The sequence below is a fragment of the Squalius cephalus genome, assembly GCF_949319135.1.
Source record: "Squalius cephalus genome assembly, chromosome: 15".
In the NCBI taxonomy this organism is placed as follows: domain Eukaryota; kingdom Metazoa; phylum Chordata; class Actinopteri; order Cypriniformes; family Leuciscidae; genus Squalius; species Squalius cephalus.
In genome coordinates, this window is record NC_137136.1 from 4,135,271 (window position 1) to 4,149,967 (window position 14,697).

The window sequence follows — 14,697 nt, forward strand, 5'->3', positions numbered from 1 at the left end:
TTATCCTGACAAAAAGGATATTTATAATTAAATTATAAACTGATCAAACCCCTTTCGGTTTGAATACAAAGAATTAGATTTGAGAACTGCAGCAAAAGGGGACTATTTTCAATGAACAACGACTTTAAATTAGGTCTGTTCCTCACAAAAAAATATCATATGACTTCAGAAGACTTATTGTGCATGAGTCATATTTTTAATATAGGTACATGGTGTGTGTTTTTTTGGCAGAATATTATGGAAAAGATATCATCTGCTTTTGTGTTCAACAGAAAAAATAGCAGCAGCGTGTTTTAAAAGACTGAGGGTTAGTAAATAATGACAGAATCTTAACTTTCTGGAGCTGTTCAGTTAATGACAAAATGTTCTGATCGAAGCCCCAGAGGACCGATTATTTGTTTTGATCCTTTCTCAATCACCTCGCTATCCTTTTGTGTTCCCCAAATTGTGTTTTTGCATGTTTCGTGCATTTGTTGGAAAGTTGGAAACTAAGGAAATGGATGCGAGGGTTATAACAAAAAGCTTGGGACAAATTGGAACCCATATCTGGGCTGGACATCCCTAGAGTCTAAACAAGCAATGTTCCTTATTCCCCAAGCACTCGGGCTGGCGGGCGGGTGACTGATTAGAGCACGCGTGCCCAGACATGTCCCTATCGGTCTGGCCGCCGGCCAGTCAGTGGGCAGCCCACCCTGGCGTTTGATCTGGGGGTTTGGCTCCAGTCAGTCCCGGCATTGTATCCCAAACAATGCACCCCAGACCTACTGAACTCCATAAACATATCCCTTTGTGGGCTTTTCCTCGAACTCAGGGTGGGGGACACCCGCTGCCAGGAAGAGGGACTCCTATCCAAAAAAAGAATGCTGTGCCTCCCTCTTTGGGCCTGCTGACTGGGCATTCCTGCCTGTAACCTCCAGGGAAAATCAGCAAATTCAGAGGCCATTGAATCATAAAGGTGCATACCGGTTCATGATGATGAATAAAAGTAGCAGTCAGCTGTTGATTCTGTGCTAAAAGAGTGCTGTTTCTTTCTCTTTAGAACTGATATTGTGCATATTATAATTTGGATGAGGATTCTGGTATAACATGTAAAAAAAAAAAAAAAAAAAGTGTATCTTAAGCTTCACATATCCTAATTTGAAAGCAATGTTTTTCATGCTTGTTCAATGAATCATAAACAATTTTGGCACATGCACCTGTGGAACAGTCTTTTAGACACTAACAGTTTACAGGCGGTAGACAATTAAAGTCACGGTTCTGATCACTTTAAAATCAACATTGATGGATTTTTTTTGCTTTTAGTATCAATATGTTAGCATTACGGATATCTATAGATTTAGTTTGCTCCAAAAATCTACAAATTCGCATTTAGAAGATATAAGCATTCAAAGCTTACAGTCTCTCACTTCCGCCAATATGGATCAATGATTTTGATGACATCACTTCAGCTTCTCAGATTTTCTGTCCAATCAAATGCTCCCTAGAATCTGAAGCTCCGCCCCCTACATTATAAATAGAGGCTGAAGCTTTGGCTGAAACTGGTCACTTGTTCACACATTTACTATTTTCTACATGGAATGGCACATAGTGCACTATAATGGGAAAAGGGAATGATTGAGACAGTGTAAATATGCTTTACATTGGGGAGAATGAAGTCTGGTTTCACATTAGTGTCCCCGTGAACCTTTCACAGCTCCGGTCCAGAGACACGACAGCACAGAGCGGATCATATGATCAAGTCGCCACAGACCACAACATGTATCGGATCCATTTGAATTCTGCACAGAATGCCATATTTTAAAGCGATATAGAGGAGATTAGGAGGAAAATGCGGCTTTACTGAGCTCAATGGCTCTGGCCAAGCTGTGATGTAAACGGAACGCTATTGGCTATTTTAAAAAGGGGAGGAGTTATTTGATATGTCCCGCCCTGTCTTACTGTTTCAGTGGAAATTACATCAACAAGGCACTTCAGTGGGCCTTTAAACATTAAAGAGACCTTTCTACTAGTACTAACTCTGACAAAAACAGCAGGATAAAGATGCCCAGGGTCCCTGATCATCTGTGAGAACACACCATAGTCCTGAAATTCGCTGGAAAAAAGCAGTTGAAAGACGTTTCTTTTAATTTAACTAAGTGACTTACCGTTAACCTCCCTGTATTATGTTTTATTTTGCTTAATATATTCGTGTAAATCGGTGGCCCAGTATAAAGTGTACTCAAGTAAATCAAGTTGTTTTGTTTAGGTGAAAAAAGCTGCCGTTATTACTCCAGGTCTCGCGGTGTCGCTGTCGCCTGAAGCTGCGCATGCTCAGATCACAGCAGTCGATCAGCTGACCGTGAGTGAAGCCTTTGGAAAACACTGTGGTGTCATTATGAATATCAAATCCTAAGACTGATTCTTTGGAAATTATTCAGTTGAATTTACTCAATAATCGTCGTGTCATCTCGTTCACGTTGAAATCAGGTAAGACCGCTGGAGAAAGGAGAAGACCGCAGTTTGTGTGATCGTGTTGAAACGTCTGCAGCTTTAGCTGTATTTGCTAGTGTGGATTAGAGCTGCCTGAGGTTCATATTGTGTTAATATATGCTTTAAAATTAACTAATAATGTGTTTTCAGATTGTCACTTGATATTATATACATTTCAAATGTGTCTCAGTGTCGATTTGAGTGTATTTGTCCAGTTATCTTGCACTATGTGTATGAAGTACTGCGTGTTTACACTGATGGTTTGATCCATCGGCAGCCTGTTACTGATGATGATGATCTGAAATATGATCAAACATCTGATAGTGACTATAGTGAGACAGATCAGATGAGATTATTACTCTAATCACAGTGTCCATTCATCAGATTCAAGGTCGCTCTGATGGGCCTCCGCTTCAACTCGTGACTGTCAAGTGTCATTCATTCATTTTGAGGAAATGAGTCAATAAGTTCAGGATGCCCATGATGTCCTAAGTGAATATTTTCTCGTTCTGACTCTCAGAATACATTGTTCCCATTATTTGAAAGTTCCCATCAAATACCATGATTACTTTTTATATTCAAAAATTGATATTTTCAGGTTCAAATTTATATAAATGTGAAGTGGAAGTGTATATTTTAAGTTCTGTATGTCAGGGTCTCACTCTCATGGAAAACCTGGCAATATCATGGAAGTTTTTAATTGTGTTTTATGTAAGTTTTGTTGTTTCAGGCTTGCAAATCACATTTTTAAAGTAATGAAAATGTCTATAATATATATATATATATATAAATAGCTATGGTCTACTCTAATGTATTTAGTCAGGAAGATAGGCTATTGCTTGAAAAATCATCTGCCAAGTTATTGTGAATAATTTTGTCTGTTTGTGTCTTTTTAGTGATATCAGCAATAAGTTTAATTTAAATCTTTTAATACACATAAAGTACATTTTATTTATTTCACATGAATTCAGTAATTCATGCAAATTGACATCCATGCCATACATCTCTACACAATAATTTCTAAAAATAATAGAAAACCAAATATTAAATTAAAAATATAAATGCATATTTTTATTTTCTGGAAAATCCTAGTGTTTCTAAATTAATTTCTGAAAATAAACTATCTATTGTTAAGGCATATATTAAGGCATATAAGTATTGTTGCATTTTCTTGATTTATTTATTTGAATGTTTGTAAAGCACTACCTTAAATATCTTTGTTCGAGTTGGTGCTGCAGTGTGTTCAATGTTTATTAATGGCTGTCAACATCTTTCTGCTCTAGACTCTTCATCACTTGTTCATCAGCAGCCATGACAGAGTTCTGGTTGATTTCGGCTCCTGGAGAGAAAACCTGCCAGCAGACATGGGACAAACTAATGACGGCCACGACTCGCACCAACAATCTGTCCACTAACAACAAGTTCAACATTCCTGATCTCAAGGTCATATTCTGTTCCTCTTCCTCTTTTTACAGTCCAAGTTAAGTAGCCTTTTGAGCTCTGGTATTACTGATTTCTTTTTTTACAAAGCTGATCAGCTTTTTCACAGCTGATTGATTATAAAATATATACATTTATTTAGCCTGTTGTAGCCTAAAAGGTTATGTGTAATAAATTCTATGTAATATTACATATTTATTTCTAAAGCTTCTTTTTGTAATGTCTATATGATGCTTTTCTCATGTAACACAATAATGATTTTAAATGATCCTTTGGGGGTAATTTATTCAGCCAATTTGTGATTAATTTGTGATTAATTAATCGGCACATCATGTAATTAATTAGATTAAAATTTTTAATCGTTTGACAGCCCTAATATATATATATATACACTACCGGTAAAGATCGGTAAGATTTTTTATGTTTTTAAATGAAGTATCTTCTGCTCACCAAGGCTGCATTTATTTGATTAAAAATACAAACAAAAACAGTCATATTGTGAAATATTATTACAATTTAAAACAGCTGTTTTCTATGTGAATATATAGTAACGTGTAATTTATTCCTGTGATCAAAGCTGAATTTTCAGCATCATTACTCCAGTCTTCAGTGTCACATGATCCTTCAGAAATCATTCTAATATGATGATTTGATGCTCAAGAAACATTTGTGATTATTATCAGTGTTGAAAACAGTTTTTTACATTATTTCATGATGCTATGATGAATAGACAGTTCAAAAGAACAGCATTTATCTGAAATCTAAAGCTTTTGTAACATTAAACACTACCCTTCAAAAGTTTGGGATCAGTAAGAATTTAAATTTTATTTTGGGGGGAAAGAAATAAAATAAATCAATACTTTTATTCATCAAGGATGAGTTAAACTGATCAAAAGTTACAGTAAAGACATTTATAATGTTAGAAAATATTCTATTTTAAATAAATGCTGTTCTTTTGAACTTTCTATTCATCAAAGAATTTTTGAAAAAATATTGTACACAACTGTTTTCAACATTGAAAATAATAATGAATGTTTTTTGAGCATAAAATCATCATATTAGAATGATTTCTGAAGGATCATGTGACACTGAAGACTGGAGTAATGATGCTGAAAATTCAGCTTTAATCTGAGGAATAAATTACATTTTAAAATATATTAAAATAGAAAACAGTCATTTTAAATTGTCATAATATTTCACAATTGTTTTTTATCAAATAAATGCAGCCTTGGTGAGCAGAAGAGACTTCTTTTAAAAACATAAAAAATCTTACCGACTTTTGACCAGTAGTGCATATATTTATATATATGGTATATATACTGTACATATATATATATATATATATATATATATGTATATACACTCACCTAAAGGATTATTAGGAACACCTGTTCAATTTCTCATTAATGCAATTATCTAATCAACCAATCACATGGCAGTTGCCTCAATGCATTTAGGGGTGTGGTCCTGGTCAAGACAATCTCCTGAACTCCAAACTGAATGTCAGAATGGGAAAGAAAGGTGATTTAAGCAATTTTGAGCGTGGCATGGTTGTTGGTGCCAGACGGGCCGGTCTGAGTATTTCACAATCTGCTCAGTTACTGGGATTTTCACGCACAACCATTTCTAGGGTTTACAAAGAATGGTGTGAAAAGGGAAAAACATCCAGTATGCGGCAGTCCTGTGGGCGAAAATGCCTTGTTGATGCTAGAGTAGGGCTGAACGATATTCTGTTTTAACATCGACATCGCGATGTGCGAATGAGCGATAGTCACATCGCCGGAACATGCGATGTGAAGGGTAACGTTAGTAGTACCCATAAGAGAACGGTAGCACACACACAGTAAACACGAGTTTGTTGTATGGCTTTTTGCTGGGGTGACATACGCGTTCTGCGTGCCTGCACAGTGATTGGTTCGCTGTGCCGCAGCTCACCGCGCTCACAGCCAACATTCAAAAATGCGCGACGAAGAGGATCCGCCGCAAAAAAAAAGTCAAAATCAGCTATTTGGGACTAGCCTATTTCGTCTACAAAAAGGAGGATGTTGACCAAAAAGAGGTAGGCTACTTTGCTGGAGTGTTATAAAGTTGTGGATGGTTGTCTTTTTTAAACATTCGTTTATTTTTCGTGTTCGCATTTATGAGGAAAAAACAATGTTACGTGATATTACGGACGCGACCGTTATAAAAGCGGCACTAAAAGACTGCTTTAAAACTTTCACAGAGACCTCAAACAGAAAGCACAAAGCCTTTCTTTAAAACGAATTTCGTTTTGTATTAATTGTATCTTAATTTTAATCAGTATTTCATTATCCAATTTCCTGGATTTAATAATGATTAATAATAATTAAATATAGCAGCCAGCGCCTGAACCCGAGATTAAGCTATGATCCATGAACCGAAACTCAGCGTAAAAGGTAGCCTACTCGCCTCACACACCTAAAAAAAAAAAAAAAAAAAAAAAAAAAAAAAAAGAAAGAAATATATCTATTATCTTCAGAAATCTCTACTTTTAAACAGAACCATTAAAAAAAATATAGCTAGCCTATATTTAATCTGTATGAAAAGTGCATTTCTCCCGATCACTGCTGCGAAGATCGCGAGTCAGTATATTGTCAACTTCATCTTTACAGAAAACACTTGTTTATTAATAAACAATTAAAATGTCTCATTGTAATATTTTACATATTATTAATCATTACTTTTGCTGGGTCTAGGTGCCGTTTACATGAACACGTCACTGAATCAGCACAGAAAACATAATTTTTCAGGTCCTAGAACCCGAAGAACGTTAGGTCCTGCGTAGAACGTTCACCGAATTCTGAGAGAAATATGTTTCTGGAATAAAATATTAAGTGGCCTTTTTGTTACTTGTAATGAAGCTTGCTTATTAGTGAAATTATTAATAACATGGAATGGTAATTATTGACTTTAGCCTGGATTGATGGCTCGCAATATCGCGATATATATCGTTGGGAAAAAAATATCGCAATGTAATTTTTTTCCCAATATCGTGCAGCCCTATGCTAGAGGTCAGAGGAGAATGGGCAGACTGATTCAAGCTGATAGAAGAGCAACTTTGACTGAAATAACCACTCGTTACAACCGAGGTATGCAGCAAAGCACTTGTGAAGCCACAACACGCACAACCTTGAGGCGGATGGGCTACAACAGCAGAAGACCCCACCGGGTACCACTCATCTCCACTACAAATAGGAAAAAGAGGCTACAATTTGCATGAGCTCACCAAAATTGGACAGTTGAAGACTGGAAAAATGTTGCCTGGTCTGATGAGTCTCGATTTCTGTTGAGACATTCAGATGGTAGAGTCAGAATTTGGTGTAAACAGAATGAGAACATGGATCCATCATGCCTTGTTACCACTGTGCAGGCTGGTGGTGGTGGTGTAATGGTGTGGGGGATGTTTTCTTGGCACATTTTAGGCCCCTTAGTGCCAATTGGGCATCGTTTAAATGCCACGGCCTACCTGAGCATTGTTTCTGACCATGTCCATCCCTTTATGACCACCATGTACCATCCTCTGATGGCTATTTCCAGCAGGATAATGCACCATGTCACAAAGCTCGAATCATTTCAAATTGGTTTCTTGAACATGACAATGAGTTCACTGTACTAAAATGGCCCTCACAGTCACCAGATCTCAACCCAATAGAGCATCTTTGGGATGTGGTGGAACGGGAGCTTCGTGCCCTGGATGTGCATCCCACAAATCTCCATCAACTGCAAGATGCTATCCTATCAATATGGGCCAACATTTCTAAAGAATGCTTTCAGCACCTTGTTGAATCAATGCCACGTAGAATTAAGGCAGTTCTGAAGGCGAAAGGGGGTCAAACACAGTATTAGTATGGTGTTCCTAATAATCCTTTAGGTGAGTGTATATATATATATGTCATTCTGCATGCAGGGTTTCTCTGATTGAAAACAAAAATCAGCCTTTTAAAGGCATTTCAAAAGTCTCAGTCCTATTCCCCAGTGTCAAGTGACCCTGCTGCCCTGTGTCGTCTTGACCAGTGCGTTTCCGCCTGACAGGATGAGAACAGAGGCGGCGCCACCCTAAGCTCCTGCTGTCTCTGTGGGCCGATGCTGATCAAATCCAGCACGGCTGTGTTTGTATTGCTTCATTATACTGGATGGTGATCAAAGTGTCTCTGTTTCTCTTCTCTGAACGCTGCAGGTCGGGACATTAGATGTCCTTGTGGGGCTGTCTGATGAGCTGGCCAAGTTGGACTCTTTTGTTGAGAGGTAACGTTTTTTTCTTTCTTTCTAGTAATAATATATCAATGCTCAATGTCAAAACACCTTGTGTCTGTCAAACCGTGTGTTTCGTTACTTCGGTGTGGTGAGGAATCTCATATAGAGGTGAGGTTATCGTGGCATCTGCCTAAAATTATTTATTAAGAGTTTGTTGATGCACAATCATATTTAAATTACATGATTTATGGCTTATCCGTAGAAGTGAGATTCTATATATATATATATATATATATATATATATATATATATATATATATATATATATATATATATATATATATATATATATATATAAACCTTATATTATTCCTGTTCGTCAATATAATTTCCACATAACAGGTGATTTGAGCTTGTGTTCTGTGCACAAACGCACTGTTGTTTTGCAGTATGTCTGCTGCACACAAGACAATATTTTTAAGTTATTTAAATCTATAGACAGCCATAATGTTCTCCCTTTTAAAAAAAACCCCTTTATGTGATGTCATCCGAAGTAATTTTACCAACTGAAACTGGGCTTCTTGGACACCTCAGTGTTTCTGAATCATCTGATAGATGTGATGTTTTGATGAATTCTGTGTCCTGACCTGGACCATCTCCAATCTTGGAGAGAGAGTTTTCAGAGAGCTGTGATGTCTTTTGATGCCGTTCACAGTGTGGTGAAGAAAGTGGCTCAGTACATGGCCGACGTGTTGGAGGACAGTCGAGATAAAGTCCAGGAGAACCTCCTGGCAAATGGAGGTAAGAATCACTGGTATCCGTGGCATGAAATGGGATCTTACGCTGTTGCTGGTTTTGTTGAATTTATTCTTGTTTTCCATGCTGTGTTTTAGTCGATCTGGTCACCTACGTCACAAGATTCCAGTGGGACATGGCCAAGTACCCTATCAAACAATCCTTGAAGAACATTTCTGAGATTGTATCCAAGGCAAGTGATCTGATCCAATGATTTCTATGTGAATTATGGGACTAAAATCCACAATGACCCTTCGTTTACCACTGATTGCTTACAGTGAAATTAAAATCAGTGCAACATTACATCACAATATTGCTTAATTTCATGTATCACTCGTTGGGAATGTATTTTGAATATGTGATATCTCTCAGCCCTATTTGACATGTATTATTGATATGGAGTCTTACTGTTATGATTGGGGTTTCTGGTGCTTGAATGACACCTCAGATGCTGTTTTAAACGAGACTCTCTCCCCCTGCTGTTCAACAGCAAGTCTCACAGATTGACAACGACCTGAAGGCTCGAGCATCAGCCTACAACAACCTAAAGGGAAACTTGCAGAATCTAGAGAGGAAGAACGCGTGAGTAAATTCAGACGTTTCAGATTAACTCGGGTTTATTTTAAAGGGGTTTATTTCACATGCATTATTTTATTATACATTTAGTAACTTTAGCTGGAAACCTTTTATTTGTTTAGCTACATTGATATTAACTGCATTTCAAAATATACGATGCAACTTACAATAAAGAAATTGAAAATTATTACCTGTTATAAATTCTGAAAAAAACATTGTTTTTTTATGGAACATGATTTTTAAAGAATATCCACACATCTCCAGACAACAGTTTATACTGACAGACTTCAAGAAAGTAGTCCAAGAAGTCATCATTTCTATGTTAGGGTGAACTATTCCTTTAAGAAAAGCACAATTTAAGGAATGACTTATATAGTCATGGTTTTGGAAAGCGTTTTCTAATGAACCGATGTGATTTTTGTGCTCTCGCCAGAGGAAGCTTGCTGACCAGGAGTTTGGCTGATATTGTCAAGAAAGAAGATTTTGTGCTGGACTCTGAGTACCTCATTACTATGCTGGTGGTGGTCCCAAAGTAAGTGACATTACAAAACAAAAATAGCCTCTTTGTGCATGCACACAAAACTATTTTGTTGAATTTTTCTCATGCTGACAGCTTATTTTCTTAACCCTTCAGAACAAATTATACCGACTGGCAGCGCACTTACGAGACTCTTTCAGAAATGGTGGTGCCACGATCTACAAAGTAAGCAACTTGCAATAATTCTGTCGGTTATTTACTTTTATTTCCCTAGAAGTGTCTTGTGTGTCAAAGGGATCATGCACCTAGTCACAAAATAGAAATGAAGGACAATGTATCAAGTAATAAGACCATGTTGTGTTTTGACTTTAGATAATCAAATGATTTATTTTAATAGTTTTAATATGGTGCATTTTTAAAAAGGTGTTTCTTTGAACAACTACAGATATTATATTGGGATTTTGGAAAACCTGATATACAAAAGGTTGTTTTGATTTCATATGACTAAAAGGCATAATCAATATGTGTCTGAGGCTTGAGGAGAACATGTTTAGGACTTCACTAGACAAATTAGCCTAATACTTATACACTTAAAATTAGTCAAATTAGTGCTACTAATGCAGTAGAAAAAACAGAAATCATTTTCCATCTGTCTGTAGTGTAAAATAAAGAAATAATATTATGGGTGTCTCACTGGTAATTGTCATTTTTGTGATTAAAGCAATTTTTTGACTATTACTGATGCTAGTACTTTTGTATTAAAATGAGTATAAATTAATAACAGCCAGTTAGTTACTACCATGATGTAAAATGTATCAGTATAACATTTTTGTGAATTTTCTTCATGCAAAATATAATTCTTTTGTGATTTTGAGTGAAATATGACTAGGAAATGTAAGATTCTCCCTGCTACACAAACACTAAATATTAGTGTTATTTTCTTTCTGGCAGTTTGCTGTTTGAGGATCATGACAGCGGCCTGTTTTCCGTCACACTCTTCAGAAAGGCCATCGACGACTTCAGACACAAGGCCAGAGAAAACAAGTAAACAGCCAATTTGATCTCCACCATGCGGTCATGAATCACACCGTGTAGATGTCCAGTTTAAGGATCTTAATGCCTTAGTCATCCCAGTGTCTGCTTTGCAGGTTCACGGTTCGTGACTTCCAGTACAACGAGGAGGAAATGAAAGCAGATAAAGAGGAGATGACCAGACTCTCAACTGACAAGAAAAAGCAGTTTGTATGTATCGGCTAGATGGATCCTCAAAGCAACTGGATTTGGTACCACATCAGTTTTGGTTATTTTTTTAACTCTTTCATACATTTGTCCTCTGCAGGGTCCGCTGGTTCGATGGCTGAAGGTGAACTTCAGTGAGGCTTTTATTGCTTGGATCCATATTAAGGCTCTGAGGGTCTTTGTGGAATCAGTGTTGAGGTAGAGACAACCAAACATCTCTTTGGGTTCTTAGAGAGCACATATCTGGAGGAATCAAATTATTCTCGAATTTTCTTTTGAAATAAGAGTTTATTGTACTATGCCAACTTTAACTTTCAAAACTTACACAACTTCCTACCCAGTCCAAAGAGAGTATTTTTTTACATCAGGTTTATTTTTGTAAATATTTCACAATTAAGCATTACAAAGAGGCTGTTTTTAAAGAATGGGACAGTGAAAACTAGACTTAAAACAACATTTTATTATTATTTACTCTAAAACAGATATGGATTGCCAGTGAACTTCCAAGCAATGCTGCTACAGCCCAACAAGAAGAACATGAAGAAACTGAGGGAAGTTCTGTACGATCTTTATAAGCACCTGGACAGCAGCGCGGCTGCTATTATTGACGTAAGTTTACTGTTGGCCCTAGGCTGTGTTTTTGTGATGTGTAGTTTATATAATATAAGAAATTATTTTAGGTTTTGTGGCATTTACAGAATTTTTGCGCAACAATCGCGTTCCAAAATTAAAAAATCCATTGGTTATTTCCCTATTGATAACATCAGTAGTTTCCACAGGATTTTGTTAGACCTCGTTCCCTCTAGGGCAGGGGTGCAAAACTCAGTTCCTGGAGGGCCACAGCTCTGCAGAGTTTAGCTTCAACCCTCATTAAAACCTGATCCAGCCAATTAAGCAGGGTTGAACTAAACTCTGCAGGGCTGTGGCCCATCAGGACCTGAGTTTTGCACCCCTGCACTAGGGGGTTCTGGGGGCATGCTAAGCTCCCCTGCATTCATTCACTGTGATTTGAGCCTTTCTGAGACGCAGAAAACACCAGGGGCCATATTCACAAAGCATTTTATCTTACCACTAGGAGTACCGGTACTCCTAAATCACACTAAAAGATTTTAGCTAGGAGTTTTCTCTTAAAAGTTATTCACAACGCCTTTCAGACCTACTCTTAGTAAAGAAAAATGACAACTCCTAAACTAAGAGTGAGTCTTCGTTGAGCTTCGAGCTTGACTGAAGTGACCACCTTGATTGGCTGATGATTGTAACGCGGGAATGATTCCAAACTCCTCCCCTACGATGATGAGTGACAGGTCTTGAGAATGCGTGCGCTACACAAGTAGTGCGAAGGACGGAAGATGATGAATAACTGAATAAATAGCCTAAATAAATAAAGATTAAGGCAAAACAAATAGCCTATAGCCTAATGAAACATATGGATTGATGCAATATCTTTGCAACATTATTGAATCAATCTGTCACTATATGCCTCTGCCTACGTTTGCAAAGAGAAGAACATTTTAATTTGATTCACAATGAAACATTACAATTAGTTTACATGCAATGAGTAGCCTAGTTTTGGTTGTTGTTGTTGTTATTGCATCCTTAGTTATGCCTACAATGCAAAATTGTTCCCTCGCGATTGGAAGCTCCTGTAGCCGCCGCATACGCATTTCAAAACACCGCAACGTGAAATGCCACAAAAAGCGGTTTGTGAATAGGTCTTCTAGTCCTCTCGACTTCTTTTAAGCTGTCCCAGGCTTAGGTGCTACTTTTAGGACTAAAATGCTTCGTGAATTACTCTTAGTCAAAAAAATTAGGAGTCCTAAAGTTACGAGTGACAGGCCCATTATTTTTAGGAGTTGCTCCTAAATTCGCCAGTTAGGAGCTACTTTTAGCCTTAAAATTCTTTGTGAATACGGCCCCAGATCATGAGCTTACCTCATGAGCAAAGTGCGCACTTCGCTTTGAAACACGCAGCGCAAACAGACAATATACTTATTTAATTAAATCACAGTCTTTCGTGATTTGGTAAGGCCACAAAGCCATTTCACGTTTTTGATTTTAGTTTGTTTGACAGATACTTTGCCAAAGCAATGGTGCAAAATGTTTATTATGTTATCTTTATGTTATTATGAGAAGTTTTAAGATATTTTCATTCATTATGAAACTCTGGCGGCACAGATTAGACTGGCAGGCCGACATAGTTTAGGTAATTACTAGTAAACACTGTGACATAAACCATTCAAGTTTTGGGCTGCTGAAATTTTGTAGAAATGCTACTGCATTTTACTGTTGTGGCCTGTTTAAAATCAGCATGAAACAGAGTTTGCGATTAGTCTTTTGTTCCCTATTGTGACGTATATCTGTGTAAAACCGCTTCTGGAACAAGAAAACATATAGGCTGGGACTGGGACTTGATTTTGTTCATGGAGAATTGTGGTTTGATATTTGTCAAGCTCATTTGAGTGACAGTTTGTCAGAAAGATTTCGAGGCACACGAATAAAAATGAAAATAATGATGTGAACGGATAAATAACTTTTAGCAAACACTGTGGCAGTGTTCCATAAAAAAATAAGTGACTTTAAATAAGTTGTATTTTTCCTGTTCCAGCAATCTGCCATGGACATTCCTGGCTTGAACCTCAGCCAGCAAGAATATTATCCCTACGTGTACTACAAAATCGACTGCAACCTGCTGGACTTCAAATAGAAGAACCATACTCAATCATGTGCCCCTCTTTTTGTCTCTGTGAATAAATCTAAGTTAAATTAAACTGTATATTGCTGACCTCTCGTTCTAGTCACCCTGTCATGCATGCTCATTCACATTCAGAGATGCTTCTCGTTGCTGTTCATCAATGACGGCAGGAGAGTATCTATATCTGCCGCCCCTAGTACGTTGTTTACATTTTCTTTTTTTAAAGAATATCATTGTGTTATCATATGTGCTGGTGAATGAAATTTATGGATTTTAAGTCATTCCACTAATTTTTTGTGACCTGTAGTAGTTACATCTAATGTTAGTGATAGACTGTGTGTGAACAGCTGTGTTTTTAACCTTTATTTTTTTTAAATGTACCAGTCCAGTGGTCCATTTAAACAAACAAAATGAGAGAAAAAAATGTTACAAAGATGCAATATAAATGTGATGTTATGTACATTTGGTGTTTTAAAAGAGTTATATGTGCAAAATTATTGTCATGGAACCAAAATATAAAATGAACAAGTACATAAAATGTGTAGTGGTTTTTGTTGTTGTTCAAGCACATTTACCAAGTAAATTTGCATTTCCTGAAGGATCGCAATAAAATGCTCAAATAAATGCAGGAAAGAAGGCCATTAGGACTTCAATTATATCCTTGCAAGTTAGATTTTGAATGAACATTATAATAATGCAAGTTAGGGTGTGAGACTTTCTTCTTTTTTAAAGTATATAAGGTATACTTAAAAAATGGATTGCAATTATGTTTTTTACGCAAGCAACCGTCGCT

General features: G+C 36.9%; 1 protein-coding gene across 2 annotated transcripts; it reads left to right on the plus strand.

Moving 5' to 3' along the window:
* Nucleotides 1–1,936: 1,936 nt before the first annotated feature.
* atp6v1c1a (ATPase H+ transporting V1 subunit C1a) lies at nucleotides 1,937–13,980 on the plus strand. Of its 2 annotated transcripts, none has more exons than XM_079895369.1 (13): nucleotides 1,937–2,466; nucleotides 3,753–3,912; nucleotides 8,108–8,175; nucleotides 8,840–8,925; nucleotides 9,018–9,112; nucleotides 9,410–9,501; nucleotides 9,929–10,027; nucleotides 10,130–10,198; nucleotides 10,925–11,017; nucleotides 11,122–11,215; nucleotides 11,313–11,410; nucleotides 11,695–11,821; nucleotides 13,818–13,980. In XM_079895369.1, exons 2-13 carry the CDS (start codon nucleotides 3,781–3,783, stop codon nucleotides 13,914–13,916), a joined length of 1,152 nt encoding a protein of 383 aa, XP_079751495.1. In that variant the 5' UTR covers nucleotides 1,937–2,466; nucleotides 3,753–3,780; the 3' UTR covers nucleotides 13,917–13,980. The 2 variants fall into 2 exon arrangements, with proteins under 2 accessions (XP_079751495.1, XP_079751494.1); XM_079895368.1 differs by having other exon boundaries at nucleotides 2,318–2,466; nucleotides 9,018–9,116; nucleotides 9,414–9,501.
* Nucleotides 13,981–14,697: the final 717 nt, after the last annotated feature.

Coding starts and splice junctions, on each gene's coding strand:
- atp6v1c1a (XM_079895369.1), top strand. CDS start 3,781: ATGACAGAGTTCTGGTTGATTTCGGCTCCTGGAGAGAAAACCTGCCAG. Junction 8,176..8,839: donor TTGGACTCTTTTGTTGAGAG/GTAACGTTTTTT, acceptor TGCCGTTCACAG/TGTGGTGAAGAAAGTGGCTC. Junction 10,199..10,924: donor GTGGTGCCACGATCTACAAA/GTAAGCAACTTG, acceptor TCTTTCTGGCAG/TTTGCTGTTTGAGGATCATG.